The sequence below is a fragment of the Callithrix jacchus genome, chromosome 11 (genome assembly GCF_049354715.1).
Source record: "Callithrix jacchus isolate 240 chromosome 11, calJac240_pri, whole genome shotgun sequence".
Taxonomy (NCBI): domain Eukaryota; kingdom Metazoa; phylum Chordata; class Mammalia; order Primates; family Cebidae; genus Callithrix; species Callithrix jacchus.
Window position 1 is genome coordinate 27139979 of NC_133512.1, and position 21796 is coordinate 27161774.

Consider the following 21796-nt stretch of genomic DNA (forward strand, 5'->3'; position numbering starts at 1 on the left):
TTTCTATATCTTGCCAATTCAAATAACCCTCCTACCCACCAGTCCCTAGGAAAGTCCATGGGACTCACCTTCAGGTGAGGCCTGATCAAGTTGTTCCAATGACAATGCGAAGGACCCTGCTTCCTTTTGTTACTCTCCTCTGCCTCCCCTGTTGTCTGATTCATCTTGAAAATCCCTACCATGTTCTCTGAACAGCTCCAATTGTTTCTCTCATAGCTGCAAGTGACTGTAGCACCTGCAAGCCTCATATTCCCATGTCATGCTTTCCAGGGGATGAAAGAGGGCCTCTCCAATAAGCTTCCTAGAAAGACTTCTCACATGGCCTGTGTGCCTGTCCCTGAGCCAGTCACTATAGCCAGAGGGATGGGTGAAAAGGCCATGTGGCCTGGTTTATCTGGACCCATCCCTGAGCCTAGGAGTATGGGCACCCAAACTTTGTGTTTGATCATGAACTGGGCAGTTTCCATAAAACAAAAGCAGGGTTCTCAGAGGCAGCTGAGGGCAATGGAGGCTGAAGCAGCAGTTACAGATGTTTACTTTGTTAACCACAGATCCCTTAACGCCTTAATTACACCTTATCACACACCATATGGGGCTGATTTTTTTAGTCTTCTCCACCTGACCATGAGGACAAAAATGTTTCTGTTTCATTCTTGATGGCAAACTGTGCCCTCACTGCCTCTACCACACAGTTTCCATTAAGAAATTTTTTAATGAAGGGGTAATGGACATCCATCTAAATAGTGACCTGAATGCTCCAGAGACAACATGACATCATTTGAAAATGGGGACGTCAGAGATCTCTGGGTCTCTGCATTAAAGGCCTAAGTCTTGTAAAACTAAAAAGTACATTCCTGTACATAAATGTGGGTCATATCCAGCACTTAGTTTCCAAGTCCCCCTCTCGCTTGAACCTCAGAAATGTGTTTATAAGATCTTATGTTTCGGAAAATTTGAAAAAAGTAAGTTATTTGCCCTAAATTACTTAATGCTGCATCATCTCTCCACCCTAATGTCTTCTCTACCATCCTTTTTACAATGTTGGGTAGCACTGAACTGCTAGGAACACTGTGGGGATCCAACGAAGGGGAGGTTAATTAGACGTTCGGTTTGGGCTCAGTGGGTTTTACACATGAGTGTGTGCCGTTGCTTCTTTATAGTTATACTCTTGTTCTGGGAATACTCCTGTTGTTCATTCAGCATTATGTACAAAGGCAGAGAGAGGACCAGAGATCAGATCATGTCCATTAAAACGTCCTGCAGTGCCTGGCAGTGTGTGCAGTGCTGGAGAAACAAAGTTGGATATGTATGGAGCCAGGTGCTAGTCATCATATGTGTAAAATTGTAATTGGAAGATTCTGTTTTCATTGGTGCTGAGTCCAAATGTTCAATAATAAAACACACATTTTGATTAACTGCGACAAAATTATATTTAAATTTTATGCAAAGAAAATGATAGAAAAGTTATCTAATAAAGAGATGATCAAAGAGTATGCAGCCAAAACAAGCAAAAAGTGTCAGAGAGTAATGAATACAAAGATGATGACGTTTTTCTGGGTTTCCTAGTGTGTATGATAGTTGTCAAGTTTTCTCATTCTAAACACGCTTATTTTTCATACCTAATTTTGAATTAAAAATTTTTCATTTTGTATTAAAGAAGACTCCCCAAATTATGAGTTTCCAGCTTCATAAAACCTAAATCTGCCTTTGTTCATATGGGATACAAATAGGCCACACAGACTGCCAAGTAGGTATGGTCTTGGAACTGTCTGTGGTGCTGGACCCAAGGTTCACTTGGCTCTCTCCATGGTACTTACTGCCCAAGCCAAAACTGTTCCTGGTGGTGAATAGCTGGGTTGATTAATGAAAGTCAGGCTTAATGTCATAGGAATGGATGCTTTTGTACATGAAAAAAGCATCTCAAGAGGGTTAAGGAGAACACTACAGATGACTCTTAAGTATTGGGGACAACCAAAAGATAGGGACACTAAGAGTGTCAGCTCAAGGAGAACTCACCCCAAGCCATGCCTAAGTCTACTTGAGGGACAGAGGGGAGGAAGGACCTGGGGTAAGGGAGGAGAAGGACCTAGAATACAATACACTGCAGGTGGGGGCTCTCTGAAAGAAGGAGGAGGAAGAGAGTGACCGAGAGGGGTGGTCCTGAGAGGGCCCTGGGGGTCAGAGAAAGGCCCTGCCCATTGCATTGGTGGAATATTTGTTGACAAGCTGAGATCTCGCTAAGAAGTCCCCATAGGCTGAGAATCTGTATGAATTGGAATGGATACCCATGATGTTTTTGTACAGGTCTGATATCTGCTAAGGACTGCTTCTCTGGCCTAGAAAGAGCGCATGGAAGAACTCTTGATGACTGGGTTTCACACAGAGAATTTATAACCTTGCATTCAGGAGAGTGGCAGGGGAATTCCCATGTTCATACCAGAATAACTACTGCAATGGGATATCCACAAGGGCACAGTATAACAAGGTTGGGAGGCTCCGAGCATCTACATGAGTTCATTTGGGGGCAGCTGACAGTAAGAAATTACAAGACCTTCATCCCTCCCAAGCCCCCATCACTACTCTGAGGATCCCCCAGATTAAAAAGACATTACTTAATGTAGAAAGCACCAGGGCACAGAATGCACTCAGGGGCTGCAGCCATGAGAGAGAACACACCAGAAATGGTGCAGACACGCTCTCATCCCTTGAAACTAGATGAGGTTTCAACATGTGGGAAGACACAGCTCCCCACTTCCGATCAGGGGGCTTTGTGGTCCAGGCTGGAGACTGTATTCCCGAGTTTGTTCCCAATATAGTAAAATAGGACAAACATATAGTCATTATGACTCTGGTTTTCCACAGGTGTTGGATGAACCCAACCCACCACAAAGGGCTGCCCAAAGATTTGGAGATTATGACACAAACTGTTGTCAATCAACATCCGTTCTCTCCTTCCAATGTTAAGGTTGCACCGCATTGCCTGCCTTGCAGTGAGGTGTAGCCCTGTGACTACACATTGGATAATGAGATGTAAGCAGATACAGGCCTCTTAGAAGATGACTGAAGAAAAAGAGTTATTTTGCCTTCTCCCATTTACCTCTAAGTCCAGTGACATCCAGAGCTCCAGGGGGCCCTAGCATAGGGTGCCCTCAAGACTAGAACTCACCTGCCAAAGATGGAGGAGCAAAAAGATAGAAGCTTGAGTCCTCTGAGACACCACAAAGCCACAACACCAGTTCTGGACTGTCTATCTCCGGACTTCATTTGAAAAGTAAACTTCTGTCTGCTTTAAGCCACTTTTTATTGGAGTTTTTGCTGTCCTATCTCACTGAACTTGATACCAATTGATTCAGAGACGGTCTGATACTTATGCTGATTGAGATGAATGGACATCTGCAGGCTGATTTCCTTTTGGAACTCTTTGCTTTCTATTCTAAGACACTAGTCTGAGAGAAAAAAGGAAATTAAAGCTCCTGCTGCAAATGACTATGCTTGTTCTCTGCCTCCTGGAAAGGTAATCATTGCCCAGGGTTCACAGACAGGGACTATGATGCCCTTCCAGTGTCCTCAGTCAGAACCTGTAGAACAGTGGATCTTAAAGTGCTATCTCAAGACCAGCAGAACAGCCACAGCTGAGAACCTCTAAGAAATAAAAATGGTCCAGCCCTTCCTCAGACCTGCTGGATCAGAAATTCTGGGGGTGGGTCCCACAGTCAGTGTTTTAATGGCCCCTCAGCTGACTCTAATACAAAATAATGTCTAAGAACCACTGGGTTCCCAAAAGGAATTGCCCACAGTACCAGCAAAACAGCATTATCAGGAACAGCCAAGATTCAAGGCATTTTTTGAGGGGCTTGGGAGAAATGAGGGCTTACTCCATCAATGTTGGGGAGAGGACAGAGGAAACAGGATTTAATAAATGCTCACATGGACTAAGGAGTTTGATGATCTTCACAGTTGCCAAAACCTTCAAGTTTAATGTGAAAGTCAAGCCTTTCAACTAACTTTTGGCTCTTACCTTCGCTTTTTGGACGTGGCCTCTTTCAAAGAACAAAATATATGGACATCTGCAGGCTGATTTCCTTTTGGAAGCTCAATTCATTATGGTCACATCAGTGAAAATAATACTTTTCTAAACATTAAGGAAGTATTCTGTAGGAACAGCCAGCAGAGCCTGACACACAAGGGAACTAATTTTCAGCCTTTGAGCGTAGGTTCCATTTTGGAAGCAGCTCAAAATATCTGCTAAGTGGGTCATATAACATAGCCTGGTCATCTCCTTTAGAACTAAAAGAAGAGGTGGACCTGGAGAAAAAGGAGCAGACACAGTCTCTGAAAGCACAACCAGTGTCCCAGCATGGGAACAACCCCTGAACACCTGGGGGCCTCTGGTGACCTATACACTGCTAGCTGGTTGCAGGGCTCACATGCTATTGCGCTAAAATCCATCTTTCCATTGACTTGACTTCTTCAGAATGGCCCACCTGATTGCGGGAGAAAGCTGGCCCTGCATTTGCTGTAGACCTCAGGCCTGTTTTAGTGGGCACTTACTATTCCCAAGATTTTATTGTTATGTTTAGAAAATCTCCAGGCTTGTGAGCCTGACTCTCCAGGAATCCAGAAAAGTCCAATTTCCAGTCTTCCTTGTAGTGAGGACACAGCAATCCAATGGTGTTACGTGAGAATTTGATTTGGAAGTGGGCAACTTGAGGAAAAGGACTGAAAATGGAATCTGATTTGATAGTGAGAACAGCAGCAAACCTCTCTGCTTTCGAAGGTGGCAATAATTGTGAGGTCACGTCCCTGGCATGGAAGAGACATCACTGGGGTGGCAGCAGCAACAGTGGCAGCAGTTTTTCATCAGTCATGCAGCATGATATGGCTTCAGAATACCTTTTCTAGTTTCTCCAGCCTTATGAGAATTCTGTGACCAGCTCAACATCTTTTTCATAAACTCCTCTTCTGACTTAGCCAGGATTATCTTCGTTGCTAGCAACTGACATTATGACCAATATGAAAATGGACACTGGGATCATGACAATCAACAGAACCTTGAGGAAATTACAGTTATCTTGAATTGGTTATCTGGTCTGGCTGAGATTGATGGCTCAGAATATCCAGAAGTATTAGCAGATGGGACCCTGGAAGCCAAGGATGTACCTGTAGTTACCTGGGGTGAAATGCTCCCTGCAGTCAAGGCTCTCGGATGTCTGGTAGGTACTCCCGAGGTACAGTATGAAGGGCATGATTCCACTCAGTTTCCATAATCCTTTGAGGCCAAGACTTCTAATTTACTTTCTGAAGCCCATCCTAGGCTCACTCAGGCCCACTCTCATATTTCTCCTTTGGAAACTTAAAGGCCACTGGGCCTTGTAGACTAGATTACTCTGGGATGATCAAATTTGGGGCAGTAGTGCTCTCCCCTTCCACCTCCTTTCCTCCCTGCCCTCCACTTCTGCCAAGTTACAGCCACCAGGAAAAATGGTAAAACATTTATTGAGTCATCTACAGCAGTGTGACATCCTGGACAAGATTGTGAGCACAGCATTAATGGCAGCAGCGGTAGCAGTAAGGTCTGTGGGGCTTGTCTTTATTGTGGGAGATGAAATCCAGGCTGGTCCAGCTCCCATGAGTGAGCCAGGAACCATGTCTGAGATGCCAGGGGCTGCGCCACTCTAGCCCTGACAGAGGCAAAGCTTCAGAAGACAGACATCAGACAAGATACATATGGCCAAGTACAGACACATCCCAAGACTGAGTTCAGAAGAAGAAGGAATGGATACAACACCCACTTGCGAAATGTCCCAGATCCTTGAAGTTGACTCCCAGGGCAGTGGCAAGGAAATGCTGCTATCACTCCTATGGAAGTATGCTCACTCTAATCCCAACAGAAAACTGAATTAGCTGATGCAGATGAACCTAGAATTCTGTGTCCATCTTAGCCCTTTGGCCTCCCCCTTACTCCTGATGCTGGTGGTTTTACAAATGGGGCAAAGGTTAACTCAGGAGGGCTCAAAGCAGTAGATAGACAGCAAGGAGTCCCTTTCAGCAGTCTTCATCCCAGTAACAAGCCCTCATATGTATAGTTTCCAAAATCTTTTCACATACAAGCCATCTCATCTCAACCTTATCCTTGGTCTGTGGGGCTAACAGTGCCAACCATGTCCTCTCCATTACTCAGATTAGAAGGCCGAGGCCCAAAGAAGGTAAGGCCTGGATCACAGAGCAGGTGGCTAAGCCCAGGTTGAAAAGTAGGTCTCCTCATACCACGCTGACTCCATTGCTTCTCCTGCAGTAGAGTCCTGGACAACCTTCTGTCACCAGAGCCCCTGTCCTGTGCAAGATTACATACATAGTGCATGGCTGCTTTGAGTGTCACATTCTGCTCATGTGCAGGGCTGTGCATATATGTGAGCCACTTATTCAGATTTATAAAACATACTGGATCCCACCATGGTGGTAGGCACCATGCTGTGTTTTCTCATCAGCCCAGCGGGGAGGTTTGACTTACAGATCTCCACGTTTCCTCCCAGCTTTAGCATTTTGTAAGCCTCCTCAAAGTCATATGGGGAATGAGTCAAGGTCACACAAGCCAGGAGCAAATCTGGAAGCCCAAGTCCCTGCTCCTTGCTCAGGGATCTTCTAGCTGACTTCCATGGTCCCTGGGCTCAAGGAGGACTTTATGATAACAAAGTATTAATACTTGCTGGCTTCACCTTGGAGTCGCCATGAAGGAGGCAAGAGTATCACTCAAAGAAAAAGAGACCCTTTGAGCTTTCCCTTCCATGAAGAGTGAGGGTCAGATGAGAGAGGTGAGTGGGCATCCTTGACAAGGATTGTAGATACAGGTGTCTCTCAAGCCTCAGGCTTGGCTCTAGCTCCCTGGCCCTGCTCAGCAAAGAACCCAGCTTAGAGGGGGCTGAGTTAGAGAGGACTCACTGTAAGCCACTGGATGCGTCAAGCAGGGTGACAGAGCTACACACTGGTACAGAGAATGTGGCTTGACATTAAGTGGGGAGTCGTTAAGTCTGTAGTGCTAGGGGCCACCACAGAACCACAGCTACCCACATTCCATACTTGAACCCCTTCTCTGGCTCCCTGACAGCCTCAGCATCCTTGTCTTGGAATCCCATTTCCTCCAGGATGAAAGTCCTTCCCTGACGCTCTGCCTACTCCCTTGCTGGACAGTCGTGACAGGGAAAGAGAGATTTCTCCATCCCAAGAATGATTGGCATTATATATATATATATATCCCAATTCAGCCTCCTGTGGGTGAGTTTGGTCCTTCAGGATTGCACAAAATGAGAATCCCCTTCCCAGGAATAATCCCCAACAGGGATGGAGTCTGACAGGGCTGCTGCTCCCCAGCCCCACTTTTCCCAAGTGTCTCAAGCTGTCTTCACATGACAGGATTTATTAGCCTTTCCTGGCCCAGGCAAATACCACAGTTCTGGGGCCCATTTCAAGTAGATGGCTGGTGTTTAGACAGAGTTCCAGAGATGCTTTAGGCTATATAAAAGTCATCTAGTCTTATTGCCCATTTTACAGATTTGAAAACAGGGTCAGAGAGGGAAGAGTTTTACACAGACCTTATGCTGTCCACCTACTGCCTGTGACCCTGAAGGCCAGAACCTCCTGGAACATTGAGAATACATCAGGTACATCTGCTCACAAGACTGGCAAAAATTCATTCAGACAGAAAAATCAACCAGCCAATAGGAACGAGCAACCTCTCTGAAGACACAGGGCCAGGGCTCAGGAAGCAGCACAGTGCATGGGGCTCAGGGTTGATTTTGTTTTTGCTGCTTTGCGATGATGTCTCTATAATGCCAAAGTTTCTTCTTCCACAATGAACAGACCTGCTGTTGGGAGTGATGATGAATGAATGGGGTCCATCCCCAGGGGCTGCTCCTTGGATCTGGAGGAGGCACCACAACCCAGCCACGTATATATGACTGTGTCTATACATCAGGCCCAAGGCACCTGTTCAAATGTCCGTGACCTAGTTCTTCCTTCCAGTCCATCAGCTTCCACTGTGGTGTTCAAATGGAAGGGACAGAAGGTCCATTTCTAAGAAAGGGAAATAAATGGCATTCTGTCCATCCCTCTACACACACACACACACACACACACTCATCAGAACCTAATATGAGGCACAATGTTGCATGCCCTTTTACCTGCCTTGGCTTCGAACTGGAAAATCATTTAAATACAGGGCAGGGAGCAACGTATCCACAGTCATAGCAGTCTGAACCCAACTGGGATAGAGTGTAGTTCCCTGAACCCCAGTCCATGGCTCTTTCCAGGCAGCTCAGCCCCCTTCGCAGTGTCCAAAGTGCAAGATGGCCACAGAATGCTTGCTTCAGTAATACACACTAGTGCAGGCAGAGGGGACCATGAGGTCAGGTGCAGGATAGAAGGGCCACTGCACACTCCATGATCGATCTGAGTCACCAAGCATGCCCAGGAAAGGTCAGGTACCTCCTTTCTTCCTCTGGCTTTGCCAAAGAGCCAGGGACTTACTTGACTGGCCAAGGACACAGAATTCTTTCTAAATTACAGCAACAAGAGCCTTTTCCAGCCATTCTGAAAGCCTCTCCAGAAACATTTTCCCAAGTCCCCCAGGCCCCTTCCTCTTTATAAAATGAAGTGACATCCTCTTCCACCCAAAGTCCCCAAGCATTCCAGAACATCGTCATGAGACAAGTCTGCAAACAGAACTTGGACAGGAGTACACCAAACATGACATGGAAAACTAGGCCACACAGGGACCGTGTACTCCAGCACTTCCCTCTACCTCCCCAGCTGGGCACCGCCCTATTTTATATTCTCAGGCTGAGGGTGTGCAACCTGCAGCTGGGGACCCAGAGGCAGGTAGTGGGAAGCAAGTGCCCCATCAGAACGGGCATAGTGGGTGTGGCTTCTCCTCCTGACACCCTAGCGGCCCATGGTGAGTCAAGGTCAAGAGCATATAAGGGACATCTTTGCGGAGGTCTCAGATTTCAATAGTTGAGTCCAGGCCCAAGGATCTGGTATCTGGAACATCTCATCATCCGTGGAGGTGGGGGTGGGGGTAGGAGAGCCCTGGGCCCCAGACTCAGGCGCGTGGAGGCAAAAGGTGATTCAGGATTCACTGACATCACAGGCAGGCGGCTGGTTCATCATAGTCATGGCTTTGACTTAGGAGAAATGGGGAGGAGAGGGCTTAGGGACTCTCTGTGGTGGGCGTGGTTGGAAACAGCTTCTGGAAGGCATCCATGGGGGTAGGACAGGTGGATGGGAGGTGACCAGAAGAACCCTGCCCATCTTGAGCTGGGGTTAAAACAATGGAGATGGCAAAGGTTTTCTTCCATGGGTCTCCCAAACTGTCTCTTTCCCAATCACAGACACATGTCTGGCTCTCGGCTCCTTTTGGGTCAAATGAAAAGCACCAGAACTTTCCCTGACCTACAGACTCCCCACCCAAACTGAAGTCTCTGATGAGAAGAGCCTTGGAGCTGTCCCACTGCCCTGGGACCCAGAAGCTGAGCACCCAGACACCAAGATGCTGGGTGAGTGCCAGGAGATCTGCACCAAGGGGCGTTCTGGCCACCTGAGCTGGCCCTCTGCTAGGCCTCAGGGACTTGGGCCCAGGACTGAGAAGAGCCCCACAGTGGCATGCACACTCGAGGAGTCACATCCAAAATCAGATGATGAGGGAGCTGTTGGGGCAGGTACCACCCCAGCTCCTACAGGCAAGCTCTCTTCAGCCTTAGCTCACAAGGCCTCACAGCTGGGGTCAGGCCATCACTGAGGCTGACCAAGATGCAGATGGTTGGAGCTGAGACCTGGCTGGAGGTGAGGAGGGGGACACTGGGGCAAAGGGGAAAGGGATGGAACAACTTTTCCAAATTTGAGGAGTATTTACATGTCTGGGGTCAGGGCCCAGGGGACCACAGTGGGTGGGACCAGTACCAAAACAACGAGGGGGCAATCCTAGTCTGTGCCCTGCCTCCTTCTCCCCCTCGGGGAGCCAAGCTTCCAGCCCAGGGCCTGCCCAAGGGGAGGGAGGAGGCGCGAACATGCGTGGGCTGGCGCCTGCCTGCAGTCCCAGCCTGTGGATGGAGGAGAGGAGGAGGGGAGGACGGCTCAGGTGGCCAGGTTGTCAGCAGGGAGACCAGACATGCGGATTTGGGAGCTGCTCTTGCTCAGGATGGAGAGCTGGGTGCCCCCGTTCACCCCACTGCTGGCCAGAGATGGGTGTCGGTGCTTGAAGTCCACAGCGAAGTAACGGTTCACCTTCCAGCTTCGCCATTTTCGCTTGATCTCCGCTTGTACCTGCAGGGAGCAAACTGGGCAGTCACTTCCAGGTAGACATCTTCTCCAGCCTCCCAGCCCTGTCCTGGCCTGGGGCCCTTCCCAGGCTGGCACTGCCTCCCCCAGCACCCTTCCCACTACCCATTTGGAGCCTGCAGCCCTCAAGGTCTCCAGTGGGGGCTTTCAGCATCTGTGGGCAGGCTCTGAGGAGCTGGCCTGAACAGCCCTTCCCCTGCCACTTTCTGAGCAAGACTCTTAATGGCTTCCTGTTGTTTTCAGGCCAGGCAAAGACTAGTACATCGGGTCTTTCAGGAGATCTTTAGAAGCAGCCCCACAGGGCAGGCGGACCAGGGAAGGATCGCCACTCTTGGCTGAGCTGTAAGAGTGGGCTATACATTAGAATCACCTGGGCCGGGCGCGGTGGCTCCAGCCTGTAATCCCAGCACTTTGGGAGGCCGAGGCGGGTGGATCACGAGGTCAACAGATCGAGACCATCTTGGTCAACATGGTGAAACCCCGTCTCTACTAAAATTACAAAAAATTAGCTGGGCACGGTGGTGCGTGCCTGTAATCCCAGCTGCTCGGGAGGCTGAGGCAGGAGAATTGCCTAAACCCAGGAGGCGGAGATTGCGGTGAGCCGAGATCGCGCCATTGCACTCCAGCCTCGGTAACAAGAGCGAAACTCCGTCTCACCAAAAAAAAAAAAAAAAAAAAAGAATCACCTGTGAGGGGGCTTTAAAAACTCCAGATGCCCAGGCCATACCCCAGAACAATTACATCAAAATCTCTGCACAGAACCCAGACATGGTATTTTTTTAAAGCTTCCCAGGTGACTCCACTGGGTAATCAGGGTTGGGAACCGCTAAATAATGCACCCCTCTGGGTAAACACACCCAGGTAGCTCTTAGCATGGTGGGTGGGGCCGTGCCGAGTCTCAGCCTCCATGTACTTTCTCAGCCAAGTGCCTTTGTGCAGTGCACAGACTGCACAACTGGAGGCAGCGCCTGCACCCACCCTCTCCAGTTCTACCTCCTGCTTCCACTGCAGGTTCTGAACAAGCTACACTTCTGAGCTCTCCCGGCCACTACCTGCAGGGACCTTTCTGCCTCTCCTTGTCTTGTCTGTCCTAATCAGATCCTTCCGTAGGTTGTCTGGGTGATCACAGAGCCCAATCTTTGTTCCTCAGATGCAAAAAGTGGGAGGAGCCTGGCAAGGTGATGCAGCTATGACCCAAGCTCTGGTGCAAAGACTCCCGCCTACTCTCAAGCCCACCCTAGCCATTCAGTCCCCACCCCTACCCCAGCACCTCTGTTCTGGGTTGTGCTCAAGGGCTTCACTCCAACAGGCTACAGAGAGAGCCCTCAGACCACAGCGCTGAAAACGGAGTATTACAAGAAAGTTCCAGGTCTCTCCCTGGGGTGTCTTCCAAATCCTCAGTTTCACTCTACCAGGGGAGTTTGGGCCTGGCTAGCCAGCCAGCTGGGGATGGCCCTGAGTGCTGGACACCTCCTGGCGCAGCGGCTCTGCCTAGCACAGCCTCATGACCTGTAGGTCCTGTATCCTGTGCCCCGCCCTGCCTTACTGTCAGTTCCTCCTCACCACGGAGTGTGTTAAGGGAGAGGAGCCTCTCCAGGAGATTCGTGCTCAGCAGAACCGATGCTTTTACCAGGAACTTTGCTCTTCAGGTGGGGCCTTAGCTGCACAGCAGGCAAAGTGGGACAGATTCCAGCACAGGGTGTGGGTGTCAGGAGGCCCTGGCTCCACACAATGCCGGTAGCTGTGTGAGCAGCACCTCCTCTCAGTGCTTGGAACCTGGCAGAGCCCCCTCGGGGGAGTTAGTCCCATGTGGCCAACAGGTGGCTTCCCCATCTGCTCCCCAGAAAGCCCCACCCGCACTGCAAAGAAGCGAGAGGGCCAAGGCCTTACCTCGCCATTCAGAAAACAGTAGAGAACAGCCACCACAAAGCCCTGGGAATAGAGAAAATGAGCCTGAGGATGCTGGCAAAGGAGCTTCTGAAATGCTGTTTGGGGCATGGAGGGGTGACACCAGGAAGCAGAAAGACACCATGATCTGGATGGGGGCACCTGCCCAGGGGTCTGCGGTAAGATGAGACACTTCTACTCTACCAAGATGGGCACACCCATGAGGCCACATGGCTGGTGGCCAAGTTCTGTCCCACAGATACATTCTAGCTTTGGATTTCGCATTCCCTTGATCAAATTCTTCCCATTCCCAAAGGCCAGCTTTATCCCACTTTCTAAAAGAAGCCTTCCCTGAATGCCCTAGAATTTCTCTTGGCTCCAAAACCAGCCTGCAGGCTTCTGAGGGCAGGACCCTTCCAGGGCAAAACAGATCTATGCCATCCTTGTCTACCATCATCTCCCCATGCCCTCCCTGGGCCAGATACTCTCATACACAGCAATGCAGAACACCACACAGAGTGAGCAAGTACTTCGTACAGAGTATGCACTTAGCTATTCTCTGTGTTCTTTAAATCTACACCAAACAAAGCGGGAGCATTTTCTTGAATACTGCAAATTAGTCCCCTGCAATCCCTGTGCTCTGTACTGTCGCTTGAAGGTATTGGAAGAATGACAGTTCAAGAACCCCAGAACTGGCCAGTGAGCACAGGGACAGGAGCCCTGGGCTCTGACTCCTGGGCCAGGGCTTTGTCTATGAGCCAATGAGGCAATCAGGTGAGACCCATGCTCAGTCTCACCAGACTAAGAACCTGGACCAGGTTAAATGGCTGTGAATTAAAATGGTGAAGGAGGTCAAATCAGATATGGAGAGTAACTTTCTGACCATCAGGATCAAATCCTAATTCAAACAGCTGGCTTAGGGAGACGTGCTTTATCCCTGGACACTCCAGGGAGTTGCTCCTGCCTTCATCCGCCCACTGCTGCTCCCGCCTGCTCATTCCTCACTGTGATTCACCTAGCCCCTTACTCATTTCCAGTCTATTCACTCCTTCCTCCAGGCACAGAGGCAGCATTCTGCCCGCTTCTCATTCCCTCACTCACTCATGTCTGTTTGCTCATGCGCTTGGGCAGCTTGCTGGGTTCTCTGCTGGGGACCTAGATGTGGGTAGGATAGAACTCCAGGGGTTAGGCTTGGCCTAGAAAGCTGAAATCAGGATGTGGACATGCTGGGCTCTTGAGGCCACTCCACCCTGCACCCCAGGCTGCTGGGAGGTACCGTCTCCTCGGGTCGCCCAGGGTGGGGGCTGAGAGCAGGGGCAGCTGGCTCAGGATACTCAGATGCAGTGATGGCCAGACACCAGTGTGTCTTCTTACAGGAGCCCCAAGGGTGGATGGCAGACAGGGCTCCCTCATCACCTCTACTCTAGTACTCATTTCACAGTCCAGGTTAAAGAGGCTCCAGCACCACCTGCAGGTGAACAACCCGGCCCTGGCTGCCGGTGAGTCCTGCCCTCCCCACGGGCCACACCTACCTGGAAGGAGCCTAGCCCCAGCTCAAACACGAGTCTTTCCCTTTTGCTGACATTCTCTGGGGAGAAGGCGAATACCGTGTAGTGGATTCCAAATAGTGGGATGAGCAACAGGGTGGACCGGGCCAGCCGCCTGTCAGGAGAAAGCAAAACATCTGTTCTGGGCACTTCCAAGGCTCGGGGCCAGAGCCATTGCGGGCAGAAAACTCGGCCCCAGTCCTTTATTCTCTCCCCAAGCTGGGTCCCCTGTCCACAGACCCCTCAGCATTCTCTTCCAGTGCAAGTGGCCTGGTCTGCTAGGACTCTCTGGGATATTGCGGGTGGAGGGGCATCTCCAGTCTGCAGGGCACACAGTCAGTAGCCTGTAGAACCACTGAAAATGTGCACATGATTTACAAGGACCCCTTGTGTGACATGTAAAACCCTTGGGAAAGCAAAATCAGGACAAAACACAGGGATCAGACTGAGAAGGCTTGAGGGAAATACGGGGTGCTCGGGCAGAGCAGCCACTCTCCTGTTCTGGAAGGAAGCCCCTTGTGCCTGAAAGCAGCCCTGGATGGGCCACAGAGACAGTTGGCTTTTCAGAGTTTGGGGCTAGCCCAGACACTCACCAAGTGTTGAGGAGGTGCTGACGACAGGGAGGAAAAAGGAAGGCAGGCACAGTGAGTGGACCACAGAGGAAGAAACTCGGGAGCAATCCTAAGAGGAACTTACTGACCCTGGGCATCAGTAATCTCCATCTGGGCAGGAGGAGCCTGTTGCCAGGAAACTGAGTCAGAGGTGGAGGAGAATGTCTGGTCTGAAGCAGGCCGGGGCGGGGAGAAATGGCTAGAGAATATCTCCTGAGGCAGCTCTCCTGGGGCTCCCCTGCCTGCCTGCCTGCCTGCCTGCCTGCCTCTAGCCCTAGGCTGACGGCAGGGTGGGGCTCTGTTCTGAAGGCACAGGGCCACAGAAGCCCCCACAGCTAGGACACTGGGACCATGTAAACTTGTGGGACCTGCTCTATGTGGGGGTGCTCCCAAGGGTTCTCCCACAGTGGGCACACTGGCTCCTGTGGGTCTCCCTAGAGAGGTCAGCCCTGCTCTGCAGATGTAGCCTGCCCCCAGGCTGCACCCTGCCAGCTCCTCCAGAGGATCAGCCTCCCCAGCTTCCATCCTAAGTCCCAGGGTATGGACAGCAGGCATGGGGGAGCCGTTTGATTTGGGGCAATTACACCACAAGTCCCTCTCTCCCTCATCCAGCCTTTCTGGAAGAGAATGTTCTATTGAACATAGGAGCTCCGGAGGTCTAAAGGCCAAACTCTTGTAGTCTGTGTGAGGCCCTTGACTTCCTCGCTTACACTGAGAGAGGAGAAGGAAGGAAGGAGGAGACACAGAGGGAGGAGGGGCAGCCCGAGGAGATCTTCAGGCAGAGGAAGCTCAGCCTGGAAAGGAAGAGGACCGTGACTGTGGGAGCCCATCCCTTCCCGCCCTGCTCACAGACAAGGGTCAACAGGATCTGAGCAGGTCAGTGCTGAGCCCAGATGTGATCCTGACCGGTCCATCCTTCTAGCCTTCCTCTTATCTGTCTGTCTCTGACCGTAGCTCCCTGAAGGTGGGGTGGTGCCTCATTTATCTGGGGCAGGGAACTGATGCTGGGACAATGCCTGTTCCATGAAGAAATCCATACAGCACACAGGCCTGGCATGAGAGCCTCAGAATCCTCAAAACTGAATTCCCTCTTGGGCACTCAGGTCTTGTTCATCTCTAGTTGCCCGTGCCTGGCGCCAGAAGGCAACAGGGAGTGTTTGTAGAAGGAATGAAAGTCAGGAGTGCATAGGAAAATGGCCAGAAACAGGGACATGGATGTCCTGGGGACCCCTCTGTGGCCCTAACCACAGGGGCTACTTTTAAAAAGCTGTCTAGTGAAGGAGCCCAGGAAAGGAAGCTGGCCTCAGAACATGCCTGTGCCCCTGCCTTCCTCTTCCTGGCCTCCGTTCCCACAGGAGGGACCATTTCCAAGTACTTGTCCCTGCAGTCTGAAAGGGGCCCTGGAAACCAAGAGGTCAAGTCTCTCCAGCTTCCGTGGTGGCATCACATGGGATGGATTCAGAGTGTGAGAAACTGTGACCTTTCAGGCCTTTCCCAGTCACAAGGTGGGTGCAGGGATGGTAGCAAGTGCATCCCGCAGCACAGTCAGAGGCCAACACTTTTCCTCCCCAGCAGCCCTGCAGCAGCCCCAGAACAGTCAGGAACTTCTTCTGGGGAGCCAAGGCATTCTGGTGACCCCTTTGGCAGATGAGGCAGTGGGGACAGACAAGGTGTCTCTAGAGTCCGGGGTCCTGGGACTGTGCTTCGAAGCTGACCGAGGTCTTGGAATGGGAGCATATGATGTGAGCCACTATCCATAATGACACAGGGCCCAGGCCTCGTCCTCCTGCCCTAAGGAGCCAGCAATGGGCAGAAGAGTTCTAAAATACCAAGAAGGGCCTCAGAGATGCCCAAATTATAGTGGGCTGCCCAGGAGGACAACGGCACCTTTAGCAAAAGAGACGTCCAAATTGAGTCTGCTATTCCAGCCATAGACTCCTTGGGGCAAAGTGCTTAGGATTCTCTGGGTTCAAATCCTCCCTCTGTTAATTAGGGGGTCCTTGAGTGAGTGACGTCATCTCTCAGCACTTCAGTTTCATCATCTGTAAACGGTGATGATACAAGGACCCAGCTCACAGAGTCATGGGGATTGAGTGAGTTAATGCTGACTCACACACAAAGTGCCATGAACGCTGGAGTGAAGTTCCCTTCCCTGTGCAGGGGAAGGTCTATATGAACTCAGGCTCTAAGACTCTTGGAAATAGTTTTGCAGTTGAAATCACTGAAGCTCAGAGAAGTTGGGGACTGAGCACGACCACGCACCAGGTAGCAGCAGCGGAGAATGCAGGGCTGCTGCCTCCTCAGGAAGCACCCACAACTGCCGCAGCTCCAAACCCACACCCTACCAACCCACCCCATGACCACGAGGCTGTAGAGAACTCACAAGACACACAGACACCAACATGCAACAGCTGGGAATGGGTTGGGGCTAGGAGGCACAGGCCGGCTCTCCACTCTCCTCCAGCAGCGGCAGTGGCAGCATGCGTCCCCCACCCCATCAGGACTCCCGGCCACAGCCTGAGCCACGCACACTTACAGAGTAATGGTGGACAGTTCTGACATCTTGCAAGAGTGCTGCTGAGCCCGCTGTGGCTTGCAGTAGCATTTCTGCACGCAGCTGCTGGGTGTGACAAGATTAGCACTTCTGTCAGCTGGGGGGCACCAGGCAGTGACTTCTGTCAGCTGGGGGACACTCAGTTTACAGGGAAGGCAGAAAAGAGGAGGATATGGAAACAGGGCCAGGGCAGTCATGTGGAGGAGAATGAGGGAGCCGAGGGCCAAGACATGGGCAGCTATGGACAGAGAAACGCACGCCTATACGTGGACATGAGTGTGCATGGCCGCACACGCACATACACACAAGCACTCACACTGAGGCCAGTGATAGGTGGGTGGGCTTAGAGGAAACGTGTATTCAGGAGGTGGCCTGGGCTGGTTCTCACACAGGGAGCCAGAGGCTGCCTCCACAGTTGGTTACAAGCTTAGAGCACAGCGTCGTCCCACTCAAGATGAGAACTGGAAACTCACACTGTGGACCTTCTGCACTGCCCGGCACAGGCAGCCTGAGCCTTGAATCAGGCCAGTTCTGGGCTTGGCTGTGAAGGTCAACTTGGGTGTCCACTGATGTTTCCCCTCTACCCTCTCCCTCTCCTCTGGTCCATAGCTTCCTCCCTCTGAGCCCCCCAGCAACTCAGAATCGGCACATACATAGGGGGCAGAGGTAAGTCAGATTGAATGGATTGTTCACTCTTCCAGACCTAAACTATTCCAATACAACAGCCACTACCCATATGTGACTATCTGAATTTAAATTAGCCAAATTAACTCACATCCACAGTTGTCCTGGCCACATTTTAAGGGCTCAACAGCCACATGGGGCTAGTGGTTATCATACTGGACAGCAGAGACATAGGGCACTTCCATCACTGCAGGGAGTTCTTGATAAAAGTTCAATGGGCAGAGACTGAAGACTGACAGGAGCCTGCCCCATGGCTTGCAGGAAAAAAACCACCTCAAGGAGAGGGGCCCAGGCTGCAGTCCTGCTCTACATTCTCCTGGGTGGACCCAGGCCTTCCATCTCCTCAGGGAGGGCTCTCCTGCCCACCGTGGTCCTGCTTGGGCTTAGGCTGGCACAAGCCATGGACACTTTTCCCTTCTCTAACAGATGTGTCAGAGGTAGCTGAAGAGTTGTGTCATCTTTTCTGACTGCAAGAGAATATCTACTTTGCTGACTTTCCCCAGGTACCACATGGCTCTGAGGTTCCTGGTGCTGGCCAGTGAATTAATAAATCAGATTAGACATGATGCAAATGAGGACAGATACAGAGACCACACCCTTGGCATTCAGGATCTGCCTTATGTGATTCCAGCTCCTTAAGAGTAAGCCTGAAGTTACCTGACAGGTGGTGACATGTCATTTTGCTGAGGGCAGAATTTGTGTCACACTTCCAAAATGGGGCAAGCCCAGGCCTCCCTGCATCTGTGCATAATGGGTTTGGGGTTCTCATTCAATAAACAGCACCCTGCAATTCCTATCCCACTGTGAGGTGGGCACTACAGATCCCCTTTTCCAGAACAGAAATGGTGAGGTTTGGTTTGATGCTTTGCTACTCTGACTGCGGTCCCCAGACCATCAATCCCAACACCACCTGAGAGCTTCTTAGAAATGCAGATTCCCAGGTGCCACCTCAGACCTGTGGTCAGAATCTGCATTTTAACAAGATCCCTGGGGGATCCACATGCATGCCAAAGCTTGAGAAGCGCTGTTAGGTGGTATTCGTCTGAGAAGGTTCTTCATGATTCCTCAATGAATGTCAAAGATATGTTTCATACACATACAGAGACCGATTCAAATAAGTATGTTTTTCTCAATCATTAAAAGAGCTTAACTGGGTATACAGAAATAGTAGTTATTCTATTCTTCAAATTTATTATCTATCTTGTCCAAGCTGAAAAGTTGGTTAGTCTCAGGGTGGGTGGAGGGGCTCACGCCTGTAATTCCAGCACTTTGGGAAGCCAAGGTGGGCAGATTGCCTGAGTTCAGGAGTTTGAGACCACCCTGGGTAATGTGGTGAGACTCCATTTCCACTAAAATACAAAAAATTAGCCAGGCATGGTGGCAGGCTCCTGTAGACCCAGCTACTTGGGAAGCTAAGGCAGGAGAATTGCTTGAACCCATGGGGCAGAGGTTGCAAGGAGCCAAGATCGCACCACTGTGCTTTAGCCTGGGCGACAGAGCAAGATTGTCTCAAAACAACAAAAAACTTGGTTAGGTTAGTCTCTCCTATGGCCAGGGACCCTCAACCTTGGCTTGGGTAAACCACAGAAATCGGGGTCCAAGAGACCCCCAACTTCAACCATTGCCTCCTCCATGTCAAGCTTAAACTCTCACTCTAAATTCTAAAGTTCTCCTCTGCAGCCCTGCTTTCTTTAGCTTCAGATTGTTCCTGTCCCTCTTGGACCCCAGATGTTTCTATGGTAAACACAGACTTCTCTGAAAGTATTCTAAAGACCATTTAGTGACAAGTTCACTGGGAAACCCTGTACCTGGTGAAGTTGTGTGGCTCTAGTAGGGGTGGGAGAAGGCAGATCAACAAGCAGCTTGGGGGAGAACTAGCCCTGGAGGGCTCTTGAAGAAGACGGGTCTAAGGAACAGCTTTCCCCAAACCTTCAGTGGCTCTGCACAAAAGGACTCATGGAGAAGAAAGAACAAATCATGCAGAAAAGCCAAAGACAGGGGTGGGAGAAGGAAAGATTTCAGAATCTCTGGAAACTCAGGACAATTAGAGAAAAGAGAAAATAAATTAAGTGAAGAAGAAGAGATGAACCTAGACTGGCTGATGCGATAAATTCTGAGCTGGATTCAAGAGAGGATAACAGCTCAGGCAAGGGTGGTGGGTGGGGCTGTCTGGAGAGCACAGCAGCCTGACTCGGAAGGTGGGAGACCCCATCACAGGTGCAGGGTCCACCTCCATGTCTGCAACTCGGGAAGCCTTGGCCTCCAGGACTGGCTCCACCATGACTTCACTGTGTTGTCCACAGGAAGGTCACAGCCATTTCCATGTCTCAGCACTCACATCTGTCAGCCAGGGATCCAGCACATGGTTTCTATGAGGGTCAAACTCCAGAAATGCTTCCATAGTCCTCGTATGCAAGGCTAGTTGGGCTATAGCCCTGGGAAACACCCAGAGGAACGCTAGACAGAGACACCTGCAGGGAGCCCTTTGCAGGAAGCATCCCTGTCTTCTTCATGTCTGCAATCCTAGGGATCAGCATGGTCTGGCCACGTGGTAGTCCACAGAATGTGGCAGACTGAGCTGAACACACTCCATAGGATCTCTCTTGATGCTAAAATGCTGTGCACCCCCAGAGCGCTGCCCAGTCCCAGAAGTACTCCCTACCACACTGGCACCCCAGCTAGAAGCACAGCTCACAGATCTGGGGAACTTCCTGCCTACCACCACCCCCTTATCAACCATGAGGACAAGCCACACCTCCATGCTCACAGCCAGCCTGGAGTGTACCAGCTGGGAAGTCTGGGCACCTGAGCTCAAGGTTTTGCTTGGCAACTGACTGCTGGGTCATCCTAGGTGGTTCCGTTTTCCTTCTCTGGGCCTCAGTTTCTCTTTCTGCAACATGAGGGTAACGATTGGCTGCTGCTAGGCCGTAACATGAACTTTGAGGATTGGGTGCGCCTTGGCAGGGAAGGAGGTGCATGGAAGTGGAAGATGGAGCCTATGTGCACTGGAAGGCTCTGGCTGTGAAGGAAGCCTAGACTGAAAGCTGCCTGCCTGGCCCCAGCACAGCCACCTTCAGAGATGTGTGCATCCTCCCCAGTGGGGCCAAGGAGACCCCACAGGAGTACAGATGGGTTTTCCCTCCTCCACCCAAGCTGCAGCTTCCGATGTCTGTCTTCCAGGGAGGAGGCCCCTGGAGTAAAGCCGGTTCACTTCAAGGCAGGGGGCGGAGGCCCTCCCTGAACAGTCAATGTCTACCCTGGAAGCCTCACCTCTCCCCTTTCTGAACCAGTTACCTGCTTGTAGAGGTCAACTCCAGTTAGGCCAGACCTGCCTGAGGCTGAGTGCCAACCCCAGCTGAGGGCTAAGCCCTCACCCCTGCCCCAGACCAAGTTAACCCTGAGCACATGCTGAGCCCTGGCCCAACCCTGATGCCCACTGCCCAAGTCCTGTCCCCAGCCACTCATTCTACCTGGAGCATCAGGTCAGGGAGGATGGGTGGCTCAGTGCCACTGTCCCCCTGCAGAGGCCCCAGATCCCAACAGGTGCTTCTGAGGCTGGGCCACGAACACCGTCTTGATCTATGGAGGACAAACCCTTATCACCTGAGCAGCTGGAACCAACCTACAGGAAAGGGAGTGAATGCTGGTCTGAGGGCACAGGCAGGGGGTCCTCTCGGGCTTTCTTGGGGACTCGCGGGTTTAAATTTGTTCTGGAAACAAGAGGAAAAAACCGGAGAGCTGTTGTGGGCAGATCTGAAGGGGCTTCTCGGTCCCACACATAACTCTGGTTCCCAAGGGGACTCCGGCACAGCCTTGGAATCTCCCTCTGCCACCAATCCTTGCCCTCTCCACCTCCCCTCACCTGGCATTCTCCCCTCCTCCCAGTGCAGACACCTCCCAGCTCAAAGCCAGCTCTTCCAAGCACTCTGGGCTGAGGGGGCTTTCACACAGGCTAGAACCAGGGACCTCTTCTTCCAAGAAGCCTAATTCTGTACACTTGTTTAATGTTATCTTTCCATCTGCAAATTCCTTGAGGACAGGGACGATGGTGTTGTCCAGCTTGAAGTGAAAGGCCTGCCTGCACCATAGCCGTGGCTTCCTCCTGCCTCCAGGCTTCATGTCACTTCACTGATAACTCCCTCAGCTGTAAAATGGTGATTCTATTTAACAGTGGCTTACCT

General features: G+C 51.0%; 1 protein-coding gene across 50 annotated transcripts in view; it reads right to left on the bottom strand.

Annotated features, from left to right (window-relative positions):
- Positions 1 to 5477: 5477 nt before the first annotated feature.
- ADCYAP1R1 (ADCYAP receptor type I) overlaps positions 5478 to 21796 on the bottom strand; it is a 58333-nt gene continuing 42014 nt past the window's right edge. For 12 of the 50 annotated variants that reach the window (XM_078342037.1, XM_078342026.1, XM_078342017.1 and 9 more), the window contains 4 exons: positions 16914 to 16997; positions 13752 to 13881; positions 12223 to 12264; positions 5478 to 10317 (listed from right to left, as the gene is read on the bottom strand). In XM_078342037.1, coding sequence (XP_078198163.1) covers positions 10129 to 10317; positions 12223 to 12264; positions 13752 to 13881; positions 16914 to 16997 — 445 coding nt within the window. In that variant the 3' untranslated portion in view covers positions 5478 to 10128. Of the gene's footprint in view, positions 10318 to 12222; positions 12265 to 13751; positions 13882 to 16913; positions 16998 to 21241; positions 21326 to 21796 lie in introns of all 50 variants that reach the window. The other 38 variants (XM_078342046.1, XM_078342043.1, XM_078342041.1 and 35 more) reach the window with 7 other exon arrangements.